The following is a 19,594-nucleotide window of genomic DNA, read 5'->3' as shown; positions in this document are numbered from 1 at the left end:
TGGTCCCATTTGGACTCAGAAGATCAGCTTGCTGAATGAAGTTCCCTCCTGATGAGCGTCTTTGTATGAGCCGTATTCCTCATTAAAAAGAACTCCACATAGTGCTTTATCCTTTTAAACTTTTATTCATCAATTAAAACATATGAAATGCGCTCATGTTCCGGAGGTGTATTTTGCACCAGGTATGATGAAGATCCAGTGATGTACTGATAAGACACTAGATGGCAGTATCATCTCAGCAGCAGAGTCCTGTACAAGCTCAAAACAGACACCATCTGTAATATATTGCAAGGCAAAGCACGGGCCACTCAATGAATGCTATTGGCTGCTGTAATGCTGATTCAAGAGCCGTTTGTAGAGTACTACAGGACACTATCTCGATGAATGGCAACGTCATCCACACACTCCTACCCAACGCGTTTCATCACTAGTCACGTGACTTTATCAAGGGGGAATCCTATACCCTTGATAAAATCATGTGACTAGTGATGAAACGCGTTGGGAGGAGGGTGTGGATGACGTCATGACGTTGCCATTCATCGGGATAGCGGCCCGTAGTACTCTACAAACGGCTCTTGAATCAGCATTACAGCAGCCAATAGCATTCATTGAGTGGCCCGTGCTTTGCCTTGCAATATATTACGGATGGTGTCTGTTTTGAGCTTGTACAGGACTCTGCTGCTGAGATGATACTGCCATCTAGTGTCAAATCAGTACATCACTGGATCTTCATCATACCTGGTGCAAAATACACCTCCGGAACATGAGTGTATTTCATATGTTTTAACTGATGAATAAAAGTTTAAAAGGATAAAGCACTATGTGGAGTTCTTTTTAATGAGGAATACGGCTGATACAAAGATGCTCATCAAGAGGGAGCTTACTTTGGAGTCTTCATTCAGCAAGCTAATCTTCTGAGTCCATATGGGACCAAAAGTGCAGTTAGACCGTAACATTGTATAATGCGTGGGGTGAGCAGATATATGGTGGAGGATGTCTTTGCACGGGAATTGATGACAGATGCACATTTTTTTCGTTATCCAAAGGAGGGATCACTGAATGAACACTTTATTGATTGAACTTGATTTTTGATTGATTTTTATTTGATTCATACTTAAAATATTATTAATTTTTACATTTTATTTTATTTTTTGTGTGTTTTTTTATATGTATTATATATATATATATATATATATATATTCATATATCTATATTTTTATTTCAATAGTACTATTTTTTCTACTACTAATTCTTCTTCTAATAATTATTAATTTTTTCACTTTGTTTTTTGGTAATATAATGGTTTGTACTATTAGTTTATGTGGCACAGCTTTTCACTTCATTTTATGATAGGACACTTTTATCTCTCCAACACAAAGTGACATTTGAGGCCACCAACGTCTATGATGTCCCCAGCATACCATGATCAGGAAAAACAGACAGGACACTTTAATGTCACCAACACAAAGTGGCATTTGAGGCCACCAACATCCAAGATGTCTCTGACACACCACAATCAACAAAAACAGGCAGAACACTTTAACCACTTAAACTCGGGAAGTTTTAACCCTCTTCCTGACCAGGACATTTTTTGGCATACGGTGCTGCGTTTCTTTAACTGATAATTGCGCGGTCATGCAACACTGTACCCAAAGGAAATATATGTCCTTTTTTTCCCCACAAATAAAAATTTCTTTTGGTAGTATTTGATCACCTCTGTGGTTTTTATTTTTTGCATTATAAACAAAAAAAGACAACAGTTTTGAAAAAAAACCAATATTTTAAATTTCCTACTATAAAACATATCCAATCAAAATCAAATTTCTTCATAAATTTAGGCCAAAATGTATTCAGCTACATATTTTGGGTAAAATAATCCCAATATGCATATACTAATTCGTTTGCGCAATAGGTATAGCGCCTACAATCTATGAGACATACAGTTGCAAGAAAAGTATGTGAACCCCTTGGGATTACGTGGAGTTTTGCATGAATTGGGCATAAAATGTGCTCTGAACATCATTTAAGTCACAACAATAGAAGAACACAGTCTGCTGAACATAATACTACACAAACATTAGATGTTGCCATGGTTTAATTGCACATAACATGTAAACATTCACAGTGCAGGGAGGAAAAAGTATGTGAGGCCCTAGCTTAATGACTTCTCCCAGAGCTAATTGGAGCCAGGAGTGAGCCAACCTTGACTCCAATCAGTGTGATGATATTTGATGTGTTGCTGACAGCTGTCCTGCCCTTAAAAAACACACACCTGTTTTGGGTTTACTGGTTTCAAGAAACACTGTCTGATGTGAACCATGCCTGGCAGAAAAGAGCTCTCAGAAGACCTACGATCAAAAATTGTTGACTTGCATGAAGCTGGAAAGGGTTACAAAAGTATCTCTAAAAGCCTTGATGTTCACGTGTCCACGGTAAGACAGACTGTCTACAAATGGAGAAAGTTTAGCACTGTTGCTACTCTCCCTAGGCATGGTTGTCCTGTAAAAATGACTGCAAGAGCACAGCACAGAATGCTGCATGAGGTAAAGAAGAATCCCAGAGTGTCAGCTAAAAACCTACATAAATCTCTGGCACATGCTAACATTTTTGTTGACACATCTACAATAAGGAAAACATTAAACAAGAATGGAGTACATGGGAGGACACCACGGAGGAAGCCATTGCTGTCCAAAAGGAATATTGCAACATGTTTGAAGTTTGCAAAAAAGCACCTGGATGTTCCACAGCACTACTGGCAAAATATACTGTGGACAGATGAAACCAAGATTGAGTTGTTTGGGAAGAACACACGACACTATGTGTGGAGAAAAAAAGGCACAGCACACCAACATCAAAACCTCATCCCCACTGTAAAACATGGCGGAGGGAGCATCATGGTTTGGGGCTGCTTTGCTGCCTCAGGGCCTGGACGGATTGTTGTCATTGATGGGAAAATGAATTCCAGAGTTTATCGAGACATTTTGCAGGAAAACGTATGACCATCTGTCCACCAACTGAAGCTCCGCAGAGGATGGGTGATGCAACAGGACAATGACCCAAAGCATACAAGTAATTCAACAAAACAATGGCTGCAACAGCACAGAATACGCCTTCTGGAGTGGCCCAGTCAGAGTCCTGACCTCAACCCGATTGAAATGCTGTGGCATGACCTTAAGAGAACGATTCACACCAGACATCCCAAGAATATTGCTACACTGAAACAGTTTTGTGAAGAGGAGTGGTCCAAAATTACTCCAGATTGTTGTGCAGGTCTGATCTGCAACTACAGAAAACATTTGGTTGAGGTTATTGCTGCCAAAGGAGGGTCAACCAGTTATTAAGTCCAAAGGTTCACATACTTTTTCCTCCCTGCACTGTGAATGTTTACATGTTATGTGCAATTAAACCATGGCAACATCTAATGTTTGTGTAGTATTATGTTCAGCAGACTGTGTTCTTCTATTGTTGTGACTTAGATGATGTTCAGAGCACATTTTATGCCCAAATTCATGCAAAACTCCACGTAATCCCAAGGGGTTCACATACTTTTTCTTGCAACTGTATACTGGAATATAAAAAAAATGTTTATACTAGTAATGGTGGCGATCAGCGACTTATAGTGGGACTGCGATATTGTGGTGGACATTTTTACACTAACTGACACTTTCTGGGAACCAGTGACACTAATACAGAGATCAGTGCTAAAAATATACACTGATTATTGTACTAATGACACTGGTTGAGGGGGTTCACATCTAGGGTGATCAAAGAGTTAAGTGTGTGCCTAGCTATGTGCTTGGTGTACACTAAATGGAACTGGTACAAGAGGAAGTGATGGATCGTGTCCCCAGCTCTGCAGGGACACATGATCGATCACTCCCTCCTGTCACAACAGAGCTGTGCCTATGTAAACATAGGTACAACTCTGTTCTTCCTCCCAGCCCAAAGATCTGCGGGAGCTGAAGAACATTCAGCTCACAAATCAGCTTCTGCTGTGATAGTTCACAGCAGAAGCGATCTGCCACGGCGAACGCTCACCCCCGTGAGTGCAAAATAACGTATATATAGGTGATTTGGCACAGGAAAGCCGCTCTGTAGAAGTAAAACTGCTATAGGGCTGGTAATGTCACCAACACAAAGTGATATTTGAGGCCACCAACATCTAAGATGTCACCAGCACACCATGATCAGGAAAAACAGACAGGACTCTTTAATCTCCGACAGAAAGTGACATTTGAGGCCACCAACATCTAGATGTCACCAGCACACCATGATCAGGAAAAACAGACAGGACTATTTAATCTCCGACAGAAAGTGACACTTGAGGCCAACAACAACTAATACGTCTCCATCACACCATGATCGGGAAAAACAGGCAGGACACTTTAATGTCACCATCACAAAGTTAAATTTGAGGCCAACAACATCTAAGATGTCACCAGCACACCATGATCAGGAAAAACAGACAGAACACTTTAATGTCACCAACAGAAAGTGACATTTGAGGCCACCAACATCTAAGATTTCACCGGCACACCATGATCAGGAAAAACAGACAGGACTCTTTAATCTCCAACAGAAAGTGACACTTGAGGCCACCAACATCTAATATGTCTCCTGCACACCATGATCAGGAAAAACAGACAGGACTCTTTAATCTCCAAAAGAAAGTGATATTTGAGGCCACCAACATCTAAGATGTCACCAGCACACCATGATCAGGAAAAACAGACAGGAATCTTTAATCTCCAAAAGAAAGTGACACCTGATGCCACCAACATCTAAGATGTCACCGGCACACCATGATCAGGAAAAACAGACAGGAATCTTTAATCTCCAAAAGAAAGTGATATTTGAGGCCACCAACATCTAAGATGTCACCAGCACACCATGATCAGGAAAAACAGACAGGACTCTTTAATCTCCAAAAGAAAGTGATATTTGAGGCCACCAACATCTAATATGTCTCCAGCACACCATGATCAGGAAAAACAGAAAGGACTCTTTAATCTCCAACAGAAAGTGACACCTGTTGCCACCAACATCTAAGATGTCACCAGCACACCATGATCAGGAAAAACAGACAGGACACTTTAATGTCACCAACAGAAAGTGACATTTGAGGCCACCAACATCTAAGATGTCACCGGCACACCATGATCAGGAAAAACAGAAAGGACGCTTTATTGTCCAACAAATAGTGACATTTGAGGAACACTAAGGGGCGCCTCCTCCACACCAGTGACAGTCATTTCTGCCTATGGAAGGGGCCCTTAGCAGGGGCAGACTGACAACTCATGGGGCCCCCGGGCAATAGGGGATCATGGGGCCCCTGTGTCCTTGCCCAAACTCAAAAAAGCCTATGAAAAAGGTATCAGGGGCATCTCATGGAGCCCCCTACTGACCCCGGGCCCTCGGGCAGTGCCCGAGTTTCCAAATGGTCAGTCCACCCCTGGCCCTTAGCGGTCTCCAAACGTAATCACTTTTAATAATAACTCCCCCTCTGCCCGATTCCTTACCGTTTGATGCAGGTCAGGGATTCCAATGCGAAAGACCATCATACTGAAGTGCGAATCGTCAGGGACAGACATGGATCTCTCCTTTATTCTACGGGCAGCTATCGATGACGATGAAAGAGGATTAGAAGAACCAATATTGCTGGTGGCAGAAGTGGGATTGCTCTTCCCTCCAGAGACTGGGTCCTCTCTGGAGCTGTCCGAGTCCGACTCTTCCCCAGGGTATTCGGAGATGCTCCTCCTCTCCTCCTCGCTTGACACAGGACTCTGGGGCATTGTCAGGAAGGCAGAACCACAGCAGCATTACAGGGCCAGCTGCAGGACAGGAAAGGAAAAAAAGAATCAACTGACACAAACTTTAAGAAGAAAACAAAAACTTACTAAAATACAGCATAAAGTCAACCTGTGCTCAATACAGGTGCAAAGACATGGAACCCCAATAAAAACATTTCATAGATTTCATCGTACACAGTTTAAAAACTTTTCTTTTTGCAAACCACTGTCCTAAAGGATAACTACACCCAAGAACAAAAATTTAATATATTGCAGTTTCCCAGTCCTTAGATGTGGTGTCCGCATCAGTTTTCTTTTAGTAGGCTAAGAACTTTTTCAGCAAGTACAGAACATAAATGTTGATCCTGCCAGAAATGTAGTGTCCTTGTCACTTCCTGTGAACATAAAACACATTTCCTTATATAAACTACTAGTCCCCCTCAAGCTCCTTATGTAATGATAATGGGAAGAGGAATTTATGTTTTTAGTTCCAACTGGGTGGCATCCATGGGTCCTTCTATAGATGAAGTGGAGTGAGTTAGGGTACTAACGCTAGGACAGGGAGATGCCTGAGAAGAGAAAACAAAGGCAGACACCACATCTAAGGAATGATAAGCTGCAATATATTACATTTTTGTTTTTGTGCTTAGATACACTTTAAGCCCGGGCTCACATATATGCGGTGCGGTATATCGCATGTGATTCGCACAGGAACTGCACCGCATTCCTGTGCAAATCACATGCGATTTGTGTGTAGTGCGATTGGAGCGTACATTTTGTATGGCTCTAATCGCACCGCATCAAAAAAGATGCAGGGCCCTTTTTTTGGTTCGCACTAGAATCAGATCGCATGGGTATTCACACCTATGCGATCAAATTCTGCAAATCGCACCACGTTTTGCAGACCGCTTTCAGGGTGTTGATAACTTAACATACACACCCGCAGCGGTTCGTATGAACGAGGTGCGACTGTGATGCTGTGCGGACTTTGCACAGAAAATGCCGCAAATTCCGCACCGAATCAGTGTGAACCCAAGCTAAAGTCATTGTAAACCCTTCCATACACCCAATAAAGGGACTGGCCTCAGGTGATGCACAGAGATGAAACAAATCCTCCTACATATAGTACGTTGTACCTGTTTATCTGCTGTCACCCCTACATCTGTTCAAAGTCCAGAATTTATACAGCTTGTCTGAGCTGTCAGAAAGCAGGAGGCAGGGAGCTGAAATTACACACTGCAGAGCAGGGGCGGACTGACCATTTGGAAACTCGGGCAATGCCTGAGGTCCCGGGGTCAGTAGGGGGCCCCATGAGATGCCCCTGGTACCTTTGTCATAGCCTTTTTTGAGTTTGGGCAAGGACACAGGGGCCCCATGATCCCCTATTGCCCAGGGGCCCCATGAGTTGTCATTCCGCCCCTGCTGCAGAGCTCAGTGAGGAGAGTTCTGAGGTGAATGGAGAGAAGGAACCAGGGGCGGACTGACAACTCATGGGGCCCCCGGGCAATAGGGGATCATGGGGCCCCTGTGTCCTTGCCCAAACTCAAATAAGCCTATGAAAAAGGTACCAGGGGCATCTCATGGGGCCCCCTACTGACCCCGGGCCCTCGGGCAGTACCCGAGTTTCCAAATGGTCAGTCCGTCCCTGCTGGGGGAGGGAGGTAAGGGGACGAAGACAAGAGATGCTGCTCAGTGGCGGGTAGGGGGCAGAGACAAGGTGAATTGGGGGAGGGCTGGGGGAATACCTGCACCTATATCTGAAAAAAAAGTTGTTTTAGATACTCTTTATAAATGATATGTTTTAGAAGTGCACATTGGAGGGGTGGGGGGTTTGTAGGAGGGGCCAAGGTGTGCATTGGGGGGGACTTAGTTATGGCGGTGGGTGACAAACAATGGCTGTTGGTGCAGTGGTGAATATCTACTGAGATGCCAACCCAGGGGAACAAAAATGACCATCTATTTCTAAATGTTTTAGACCAGGAAATCTATTTTAATACATACAGTATAATCTTCGGAAACACAGCGGGATGCAAACGCTCAACCTTAATTCAACTTTTCATATTTTCCATTTAGATTGTGATTCTGAGATAATTCAGCGGAACACTTAAAAGAGCGTCTTACTGTGTTATAGGAATTCAACAAAAAGGAAAAGCGGCTGACAATCTTGTCTCTTGCTGAACATACTGAACAAAAATGGGAGGGAAGGGAGCGGAAATGACCCCTCTGTAAATGATCTTTGTTATTTGGTGGATCTGTGGGATGCTTTCAATGTATGTGTGTGAATGGCAGCATCGAAGTCTTGTGGAGGGAAAGGTTCATTGGCAGGGGCGGACTGACAACTCATGGGGCCCCCAGGCAATAGGGGATCATGGGGCCCCTGTGGCCTTGCCCAAACTCAAAAAAGCCTATGAAAAAGGTACCAGGGGCATCTCATGGGGCCCCCTACTGACCCCGGGCCCTCGGGCAGTGCCCGAGTTTCCAAATGGTCAGTCCACCCCTGTTCATCGGTATGTTAGTTTCATCTGTACAATATAACATTATATAATATGCAAACCCTCATCTTGTAAAACAATCCATTTAGTATAAAATAAATATGAAAGGCAAAACATATGTACATATACACTATATTGTCAAAAGTATTGGTTGAAAAAAAAAACTAAATATATATAGTGCATATATATACCCCAGCGCCCAAATAAACAAACTCAGTGATTATGCAGCTGTGCAACAGTGAAAAACACCAATCAATAACATCAAAATAACAGCGCAAGATCAAGATCTCCAAATAAATATATTATAAGTGTATACATCCAAAATCAAATGTCAAAGTGAAAAAAATGTCCTTATTTTCATTGAAAAATAAAAAAGTATTGGTTGGCCTGCCTATACACGAACATGAACTTTAATGGCCCCCCAGTCTTAGTCCGTAGGGTTCAATATTGAGTTGGCCCCGCCCATTGCAGCTATAACAGCTTCAACTCTTCTGGGAAGGCCGTCCACAAGGTTTAGGGGTGTCTATGGGAAGGTTGGACCATTCTTCCAGAAGCACATTTGTGAGGTCAGGCACTGATGTCGGGGGAGGAGGCCTGGCTCGCAGTCTCCGCTCTAATTCATCCCAAAGGTGTTCTATGGGGTTGAGGTCAGGACTCTGTGCAGGCCAGTCAAGTTCCTCCACCCCAAACTGGCTCCTCCATGTCTTTATGGACCTTGCTTTGTGCACTGGTGCGCAGTCATGTTGGAACAGGAAGGGACCATCCCCAAACTATTCCCACAAAGTTGGGAGCATGAAATTGTACAAAATGTCTTGGTATGCTGACACCTTAAGTGTTCCTTTCACTGGAAATAGGGGGCCAAGCCCAACCCCTGAAAAGAAACCCCACACCATAATCCCCCCTCCACCAAACTTTATACTTGCCACAATGCAGTCAGGCAAGTACTGTTCTCCTGGCCACGCTTCCATCCTACGTGTTATGTCACGAGTCACCTGACTTCCTCTGGAGCTCTGAGGAAGTCACTTGACTTCCTCAGAGCTCACGTAGGACAGAAGCATGGTGACGTCATTTCCAGTATGGACGGCAGCTGCCATCTTGATACTCCCAAGCATAAACACCTTTCTGCATTAGATTGTAGTGTTTCTTGCCTGTATGGGTCCGCACACCCATTTTTAAATGTGAGTAGTCACTTTGTGTTTCTTTTTACAATAAATATTTCACTTACTACACCATGGGAAGCTTTTTAGTTTAAATCTTCCACGTGGGGACACTGGAGATGAGACAGTCTTATGGACATAGCCATGTAAGGACACCTGAGTGGTTATTGCTGTTACTCCTGTGAGCGTTCACCATCTCCACCATAGAGGAGTGCTCTGAGTACTATCGAGGGAGATACACAGTGAGATCATCGATTGAGCGCCTTATGACCCCTTGCGAGTCGCAGTTTGAAGGTGAGCGCGCACGCTAGCTGGTGGAGGATTGATTCATTGCAGTGATCACTGAAGGATTCACGGCTTGTGCTGAAGATTCACTGATTTTTTGGGACTGTACACTATATTGATTTTGTTAGGGACTTATATATTGTGTCACTTTTTCTACAATCCAGTTTATTTATTATTTTATAGAGTGATTTGAAAGGTATGGTAATCACTAAACCGCGCCAATTGATGCTTTTAAATATTCAATATTATATCTTATCAGCTGCCACTTCAAACACTATGTCAAACTTTTTCCAAAAAATACCACTCCCAATACTGGTGATAATTAGCAGCGCATTATGTGTCTGTGATACACCAATTCCTTTTGATAATCTCTATCTCTATATGCAAACATATTGATAAATAATTAACATACTGTAAATCATACGTGACATAAATTATATGTGACATAAAAAATAAAAACTTTAAAAAATATATAATAGTGCCCAAAATAAACACCATGAAAGTCCAGTGAAACACTCTAATTAATAATAAATTCTAAAAAAAAGTCCAAAAAAATCTTCCACAATGTTAGTGGTATTTTTTGGAAAAAGTTTATTATTTATTTTTGCTCACTTGTACACTTGTTCATCACTGGCACTTTAATTACACTTTGTGTTATGCAGATGTTTATATATTTTTGTCCATTGCCTTGGTCACGATTTTTCACCCGTTGTTTTTAGTAGTTCCTATACTTCTACACTTGGGTGCGGGGTTTATTTATTTATTTATTTGTTTGTTCACTGAGTAGCACAGCACCAATCTATTGTACAGTATATACTGATAGAATATTGGTTGACTTCTACTTTGGTTCCTTGGTTGTTTGGCTCCGACTTTCCTCTAGTGCTGCCATTTGTATATTTCTGGTACGTGTTCCAGCCTTTTATTATTTGTTTTTGTTTTTTTCCCATGAAAGTGGAGCTACTCTTTAAGGTGGTATTAAGCCAAAATGTAATATATTGCAACTTTCCAGTCATTAGATGTGGTGGCTGAATTAGGTTTTTTTTTTAGGCTTTTTTTCCTTTCTTTTTAACTGGTGATCTGGCCAGTAACACACCTCCTGTATTAGACCGCCCCTACTCTGGATGAAGGAGCACAGGGGGCACCTTTGGACAGCAGCATTGTCAGTCTGGGGGAAGGTGAGAGGGGAGTGTTATGCAGGCCATAGACAAGTCGTTTATCGGCCGAATTTTCGTTTGCACGAAAAATCGGCCGATAATCACGCCGTTAGTGGGGCCAGCTGTTGGCTGTTTTCCGCAGATCTCCTCATTTATTTTTATCGGTCATGTTGGAAAATCCACTTAAAACGGTCATTTTTCGTGGACATTGGTGGCAGCACCGCTGCCAGCAATAATCGATTTTCCGTTTATCGGCTGAAAATTCGGCCGATAAACAAACTGTCTATGGCCTGCCTTAGATTAGCAGATTTAGATACACTAACAAATTGAAGCCAAACTCCAGCAAATATTTTTTTTTTTTGCAGTTCCATCAAACAGGATTATTCCTTTTGGGATAAAGGTTTTACATGAGGCAGTTGAGCAGCACAGTGGCTAAATGGTTAGCACTTCTACCTGGCAGTACCGGGGTCGTTGGTTCAAATCCCAACCACAGCACCACCTGCCTGGAGTTTGCATGTTCTCCCTGTGCCTGTGTGGATTTCCTCAAGGTACTCCAGTTTCCTCCCACACTCCAAAAGACATGCTGGTAGGTTAATTGGATCCTGTCTGAATTGGTCCTATTATATGTATGAATGTGAGTTAGGGACAGGGGCGGACTGACCATTTGGAAACTCGGGCACTGCCCGAGGGCCCAGGGTCAGTAGGGGGCCCCATGAGATTCCCCTGGTACCGTTTTCATAGACTTTTTTGAATTTGGGCAAGGACACAGGGGCCCCATGATCCCCTATTGCCCAGGGGCCCCATGAGTTGTCAGTCCGCCCCTGGTTAGGGACCTTAGATTGTCCACTCTTTGAGGGTTAGGGACTGATGTGAATGTACAATATATATATGTAAAGCGCTGTGTAAATTGATGGTGCTATAAAAGTAACTGTAATAAATGAATAAAGCTGATCATCGTAAGCACCTCTGCCATTGCTGAATGTTTCTTCTCATCCCTGTAACTGATGCATTCTGCTGGAGAGCTCGTTCTTTTGAAAAACAACAGACTTACTGGCTAGATCGACCGATAAAAATAGAAGAAGGAAAACCAAAAAAAGAAAATACAAATGCAGCCTAAGCTTCAATATAATAAATGCTTGCTTTTGGGTTTAATACCCCTTTAGGATAGCGCACAGTTTGATTTATGAGCAGTTATGTCTATAGAATACCTAAAAAAATATAATATTTTAATATATGTGGGTACAAAACAATAGCTCACTCAGCAGCGACATGTCACAATAAAGAAGAGTGATACCACATAAAGTCAGGCAAACTTGTCACATCATAACATGAGTGGAAGCCCAGGGATCACCGAGTGACACCAGATGATGGATTTCTTCTAATATATCAGCAAGGCCCAATAAACCTCTCAAGCTGCCTGCACTTGTCTGTGTATTTTATAGGGCTAGACTCCGATATGCTGGGCTTAATGGCTAAGACATGCAAAGTGCAGTAATCCATGGCAGCCAATCAGAAATAATCCCTTATATTCTAATAAAAAATTTAAATTTCCCATTTAAAAAAAAAAAAAATTAAATTCTACTAAAGGTAAGAAACAAGGTCGGAGGATCATGTTCCGCTGTTAAATTTATCCTCAACCCCTCGCCTACCAGGTACTTCTGCGCTGTTGCATTTTGAATGACAATTGTGCAGTCATGCAACATCGTACCTATATGAAATTTTTATCATTTTTTTCACACAAATAGAGCTTTCTTTTGGTGGTATTTGGTGTTTTATTTTTTGCGCTATAAACAAAAAAATAGCAAAAAAAAAAAAAAAGGTTTTCTTTGTTTTGATAACATTTTGCAAACAGGTAAGTTTTCTCCATCACTGATGTGTGTTGATGAGGCTGCACAGATAGGCAGCACTGATGGGCACTGATAGGAGGCACTGATAGGCAGCACTGATGGGCAGCAGTTTTGGGCGGCACTAGTAGGAGGCACTGATGGGCACTGACAGGCGGCACTGATAGGTGGCACTGATGAGGTGGCACTGATGGGTGGCACTAGTAGGAGGCACTGATGGGCACTGATAGGTGGCACTGATAGGCGGCACTGATGAGCTGGCACTGAGGATGGGTACGATGGGCAGCACTGATGGGTGGCAGCAGGGGCGGACTGACCATTCAGGAACTCGGGCACTGCCCAAGGGCCCAGGGTCAGTAGGGGGCCCCATGAGATGCCCCTGCTACCTTTCATAGGCTTTTTTGGTTGTGGTTTGAGTGTGGGCGAGGACACAGGGGCCCCGTGATCCCCTATTGCCCGGGGGCCCCATGAGTTGTCAGTCTGCCCCTGAGTGGCACTGATGGGCACAGGTGGGTGGCACTGCAGGGCACAGATGAGTGGCACTGATGGGCAAAGGTGGGTGGCACTGCTGGACACAGGTGGTGACACTGCAGGGCACAGGTGGGTGGCACTAATGGGCACAGGTGGGTGGCACTGTAGGGCACAGATGAGTGGCACTGATGGGCAAAGGTGGGTGGCACTGCTGGACACAGGTGGGTGGCACTGCAGGGCACAGGTGGGTGGCACTGATGGGTACAGGTGGGTGGGCACTGATGGGCAAAGGTGGGTGGCACTGCAGGGCACAGATGATGAGTGGCACTGATGGGCACAGGTGGGTGGCACTGCTGGACACAGGTGAGTAGTACTGATGGGCACAGGTGGGTGGCACTGCAGGGCACAGGTGGAGCAACACTGATGGGCACAGGTGGGTGGGCACTGGTCATCAGGGCACTGATCTTCAGTACCCTAATCAGTGCCAATCCCTTTGCTGACAATTGCCGGTTCTCGGCAGTACTTTCCTCACGCTGTGACAGCGTGAGGAAAGTGCAGCTGATAACCAGCAATTGTATTTACTCGGTGATCTGCTGTGTCATTGGACACAGCTGATCACATGGTAAAAGGCCGCCGTGATTTGCCCTTTACCATATCACATGATCAGCGGTGTCCGTAGGACACAGCAATCACCGGCGGAGCGCTCAGGGGGGCGTGTTCGGGAATTACATCCATGGACGTCATCTCAGAACTAGACAACCATGCTGCAGCAGTCCTTCAGCTATAGCACAGTTGGGAACTGGTGAACGTGTTTCTAAAGGCTGGAAATGTTTTACCTTAATGAATTTCTTACATTAAGGTAAACATGTCCCCGTATTTGTATCGCCCTCTCACCCCTCTACAAAAACTGTAGCTGCTGACTTTTAAAATATAGACCCTTACCTGTCCCTCGGTCCAACGGTGTCATCACCACCACTCTCGGCGCTGGCATCTTCAGTGTGGGCACCCGGCTGTGACAGCTTGCGGCTTCACAGCCGGGTGCCCACTGCGCATGCGTGAGAAGCATTGCACTTTGTGAATGGCCCCGTAGTCTTCTGGGACCTGTCACGTGTCCCAGAAGACTATGGGGAGAGAGGGGGTAGGATGACTTCCACTTCTGATTGCCTTGGCAATCGCAGTGGAAGTGGGAGCGGGCACCTGTCAAATTCCTGTAACCGATCCCCAAAGGTGCCAATCCTTAATGGGGAGCGGGGGACAGAGGCTTAAAGTGTAACTTCCCCTTTTGGGTGGAACTCCGCTTAAACTAGCTTTGTTGCTCTGAAGAAATAGCTGTTTGTTTCACCATGTCCTTTGTAGACTGATTCTGATGAAAGGATTTGGTTCATTATAATCACCTGGTGCATTCTCAGTGTTCTAATGAGAAATATATTTCTTCATATATATATATATATATAAAAAAATGTATTATTATTTTAATTATTTTAATAATTTTTATTATTATTATCATCATTTATTTATTTATTGTGCTGTTTTTTACCATTTAAATTACAGCATGACGTGGGTAGCATTTTTTTATGCTATATTTTTTCACTTGCTATATTGCTTTCCATGAAAGTGGAACTACCCTTTAAGTACTAAATGTCAAGGGGGGAGATTTACTAAAACTGGAGCATTCAGAATCTGATGCAGCTGTGCATGGTATCCAATCAGCTTCTAACTTCAGTTTGTTCAAGTAAAGTGTTACCAGGGGCGGACTGACAACTCATGGGGCCCCCGGGCAATAGGGGATCATGGGGCCCCTGTGTCCTTGCCCAAACTCAAAAAAGCCTATGAAAAAGGTACCAAGGACATCTCATGGGGCCCCCTACTGACCCCGGGCCCTCAGGCAGTGCACGAGTTTCCAAATGGTCAGTCCGCCCCTGAGTGTTACTAAACCCACACCAGTAAAAATCAGTCTGTAGATGCAGTAAAGCATGCTTCTTATACTCACTGTGGAACATAAGGGGTTAATCATCTGCATTGTATAAAAATGCTGTTTGATCCTGTCTTCTCCGATCCTCCCCTTCTTCCAGTGCCCCCCTCTATATATCGTATGCAGTCACTCTGCACATGCTCAGTTTTTTGTGTATTGCTAGAGAGGTTATTTTCAAGCTTTGTCAATCAACTCCAGTATCTAGGTAGAATTTGTTTTTTGTTTTAACTTTTGAATAGAGTAAACAAGGTTAGAAGCCCTGTCAGCTTTTACTGTTGTCTGTAAATCCATTGGGGAGCTTTCCTTAACTGTATATCTCACGGAGTAACAGGCAAAGAAATGGGGGGAATGGGTGTTGCTGGGAAAAGAAGTCACATGTAATAGAACTGTGGTAATTACAAATTCAAATCACAAATGTAGTTGAATCCGAATCAAAATAGAAAACGTAATTCCTTTCTCCATGAGCCCAAACTGTGATGTCATTCGAATGAAACTAATGCATTCATTAATTTCTTTTTTAGGGGAAAGGAATTACATTTTCATTTTCAATTTGGATTTGAGTAAGAAAATTCTAACCTTTCCTATTGTGCTACAAAATGTCCTCGTGTTGCGTTCTCTGACACTTTTGAAGAAATGCTAAATTGCTTCCAATTTCCATGACTCCCCCCCAGTGTATCCAACAGCTCTAACAGCATGAAAGCCAATTTCTCCCAGACTACTGTTATTACTGTGATCATTATTATTATGTGGGATTTATATAGCGCCAACATTTTGTGCAGCACTTTATAGACCTGTGTTTCATTTCATAACGAATCAATTTTCATCTGGAACTTTGATTTTCGGAGATTTGATGTATCCAAATCTCCAATGGATATAGTAACAAAAGTCAATGAATCCGACAAAAGTGATAACCAAATTAATGAATGCATTTTTTTTAATTTGGATGCCGTCACGTGTTGTGATAGTTCGGGCCCATGGGGAAATGAATTACATTTTTCGATTTTGTTTCGGATTAGAGTAAATTTGTGATTTGAATTGAATTTGTAATTGTCACAGTCAGTTCAGTTCCACAGTCTATGCAATTCTTAGGTTTTGGGGACACCAAATTTTGTGTTATTTACTTCATTGTGTCTGAAAATATTGAATCCTTCCGAATAGTTTTGATCAGGGGCGGACTGACCATTTGGAAACTCGGGCACTGCCCGAGGGCCCGGGGTCAGTAGGGGGCCCCATGAGATGCCCCTGGTACCTTTTTCATAGGCTTTTTTGAGTTTGGGCAAGGACACAGGGGCCCCATGATCCCCTATTGCCCGGGGGCCCCATGAGTTGTCAGTCCGCCCCTGGTTTTGATATACACTAGATTGCCAAAAGTATTGGTCGGCCTGCCTACACACACATAAACTTTAATGGCATCCCAGTCTTAGTCCGTAGGGTTCAATATTGAGTTGGCCCCGCCCTTTGCAGCTATAACAGCTTCAACTCTTCTGGGAAGGCCGTCCACAAGGTTTAGGAGGGTGTCTATGGGAAGGTTGGACCATTCTTCCAGAAGCACATTTGTGAGGTCAGGTACTGATGTCGGGGGAGGAGGCCTGGCTCACAGTCTCCGCTCTAATTCATCTCAAAGGTGTTCTATGGGGTTGAGGTCAGGACTCTGTGCAGGACAGTCAAGTTCCTCCACCCCAAACTCGCTCCTCCATGTCTTTATGGACCTTGCTTTGTGCACTGGTGTGCAGTCATGTTGGAACAGGAAGGGGCCATCCCCAAACTCTTCCCACAAAGTTAGGAGCATTAAATTGTCCAAAATGTCTTGGTATGCTGACGCCTTAAGAGTTCCCTTCACTGGAACTAGGGGGCCAAGCCCAACCCCTGAAAAACAACCCCACATCATCATCTCCCATCCACCAAACTTGGCACAATGCAGTCAGGCAAGTACCGTTCTCCTGGCAACCGCCAAACCCAGACACGTCCATCAGATTTCCAGACAGAGAAGTGTGATTGGTCACTCCAGAGAACGCGTCTCCACTGCTCTAGAGTCCAGTAGTGGCGTGCTTTACACCATGGCATTGTACTTGGTGATGTAAGGCTTGGACGCAGCTGCTCGGCCATGGAAACCCATTCTATGAAGCTCTCTACACACTGTTATTGTGCTAATCTGAAGGCCACACCAAGTTTGGAGGTCTTTAGCTATTGACTCTGCAGACAGTTGGCGACTTCTGCACACTGTGCGCTTCAGCATGCGCTGACCCCGCTCTGTCATGTGACGTGGCCTACCACTTGGTGGCTGAGTGGCTGTTGTTCCCAGTGGCTTCCACTTTGTTATAATCCCACTAACAGTTGGCCGTGGAATATTTAGTAGCCAGAAAATGTCACGGATGGACCTACTGCACAGGTGACAACCTATCACGGGACCACGCTTGAAGTCACTGAGCTCCTGAGAGTGACCCATTCTTTCACAAATGTTTGTAGAAGCAGTCTGCATGCCTAGGTGATGATTTTATACACCTGTGGCTATGGAGGGGATTGGAACACCTGAATCCAATGATTTGGAGGGCTGTTGGCAATATAGTCTATGAATATCAAATCCACCCGAAAAACATAGTAATCTTCTGAAACCCTGCTAAATTATTCGAATCCACCCGGGCCAACAAATACATAAGAGGAATGCTGAAGATATAAAATGAATTCTGAAAATGAATCAGTTCAACATAATGAATATTACAAACCGAAATTCTTCAGTGAACGAACGCATCCGAAATGAAACAAAAATTTCTGGCGTGCACATGTGTAGAAATTTACATTATGAACAGGTGCAATGCAATTATATACATTATAGACAGCTACAATACAAGTCAATGCAACAGGGATAGGAGGGCCGAAATTTATGACAAAATTTGATTTTTTAAATTTTTTTACTGGACATGTTTAATAGCAAAAAGTAAAAAATATTGTTTTTTTTCTCCCAATTGTCAGTCTTTTTTTTTTATAGCACAAAAACTAAAAAACGCACAGGCGATCAAATACCACCAAAAGAAATCTCTGTTTGTGGGGGGAAAAAGGACGTAAATTTCATTTGGGTGCAGTGTTGCATGACCGCGCAGTTGTCAAAGTAAAGCAGCGCTGTAATGCAAAAAATGCCCTGGTCAGGAAGGGGGGTAAATTTGATTTTTAAAATTTTTTTACTGGACATGTTTAATAGCAAAAAGTCAAAAATACTGTTTTTTTCTCCAAATTGTCAGTCTTTTTTTTTATAGCGCAAAAAATAAAAAAACGCACAGGCGAGTAAATACCACCGAAAGAAATCTCTGTTTGTGGGGGGAAAAAAGGACACAAATTTCATTTGGGTGCAGCGTTGCATGACCGCGCAATTGTCAGTTAAAGTAACGCAGCGCCGTAACGCAAAAAATGCCCTGGTCAGGAAGGGGGGTAAATCCTCTGGAGGGCGAGGGGTTAACTGTAGTATGTGAATAACCATACAAATGTGTCTTCATGCCTTGCTTATGAGTGTCTGTGTGTCTGTATGTGTGAATGGACAGACGTGTGTATGTATATGTTTTGTGACCCTTTCCATCTCTTATGCAGGCCATAGATGGGGAGAAAACCAGCCGATTTTTCTTTAAAAAAATGAAAAATCGGTCGTCCAAGTGGCCGACGTTACTAGGAATGGTAAAAGAAAATCGGCCGATTTTCATCCCGTCTACAGCCGGCATTAGGATGTCTTTCTATGTTACATGTAGACGTCATAATTCTCATATCTCAGAACATTGTATGGCAAACAACTCTGCTTAGTAGAGTGATTTCACTGAAGGGAGGGGATACTACATAGATCAGGGGTGTCAAACTGGTGGCCCTCCAGCTGTTACAAAACTACAAGTCCCATCATTCCTCTACCAGGGGCGGACTGACCATTTAGAAAATCAGGCACTGCCCGAGGGCCTGGGGTCAGTAGGGGGCCCCATGAGATGCCCCTGGTACCTTTTTCATAGGCTTTTTTGAGTTTGGGCAAGGACACAGTTACAAGCGTGACTCCCAAAGGTAGAGGCCAGGGGCGGACTGACAACTCATGGGGCCCCCGGGCAATAGGGGGGCCTATTGCCCGGGGGCCCCATGAGTTGTCAGTCCGCCCCTGGCCTCTACCTTTGGGAGTCACGCTTGTAACTGTCAATCTTGCAATGCCTCATGGGACTTGTAGTTTGGCAACAGCTGGAGGGCGGCAGTTTGACCCCTGTGACATAGATGGTCTTTTGATTGACAAGCCCATAGGTAACACTCTATTCTTGATCTAAAACGTGACTTCACAAGTTAAAGGTGACAATGTTCCATCAACTCATGTGACCAGTTCAAAGTATAGTATAACTAAGAATCTATCGTTACAACATAATATCTCAATAAAATTGTACAACCAAAAATCGAGTTATGTAACACATATTACC

General features: G+C 43.6%; 1 protein-coding gene across 1 annotated transcript in view; it reads right to left on the bottom strand.

The window, feature by feature from the left end:
• The window catches only part of SHANK1 (SH3 and multiple ankyrin repeat domains 1), a 724,545-nt gene that overhangs the window by 401,323 nt on the left and 303,628 nt on the right, over positions 1-19,594 (bottom strand). Inside the window, exon 2 of the mRNA XM_089655187.1 lies at positions 5,520-5,831. Within this exon, the coding sequence (XP_089511313.1) occupies positions 5,520-5,792 (273 nt within the window). The 5' untranslated portion in view covers positions 5,793-5,831. The remainder of the gene's footprint in view (positions 1-5,519; positions 5,832-19,594) is intronic.

The sequence above is a fragment of the Staurois parvus genome, unplaced genomic scaffold (genome assembly GCF_062004578.1).
Source record: "Staurois parvus isolate SC_StPar_1 unplaced genomic scaffold, SC_StPar_1.0 ptg000827l, whole genome shotgun sequence".
NCBI classification, from domain to species: domain Eukaryota; kingdom Metazoa; phylum Chordata; class Amphibia; order Anura; family Ranidae; genus Staurois; species Staurois parvus.
This window is presented reverse-complemented; position numbering and strand designations above follow the sequence as displayed.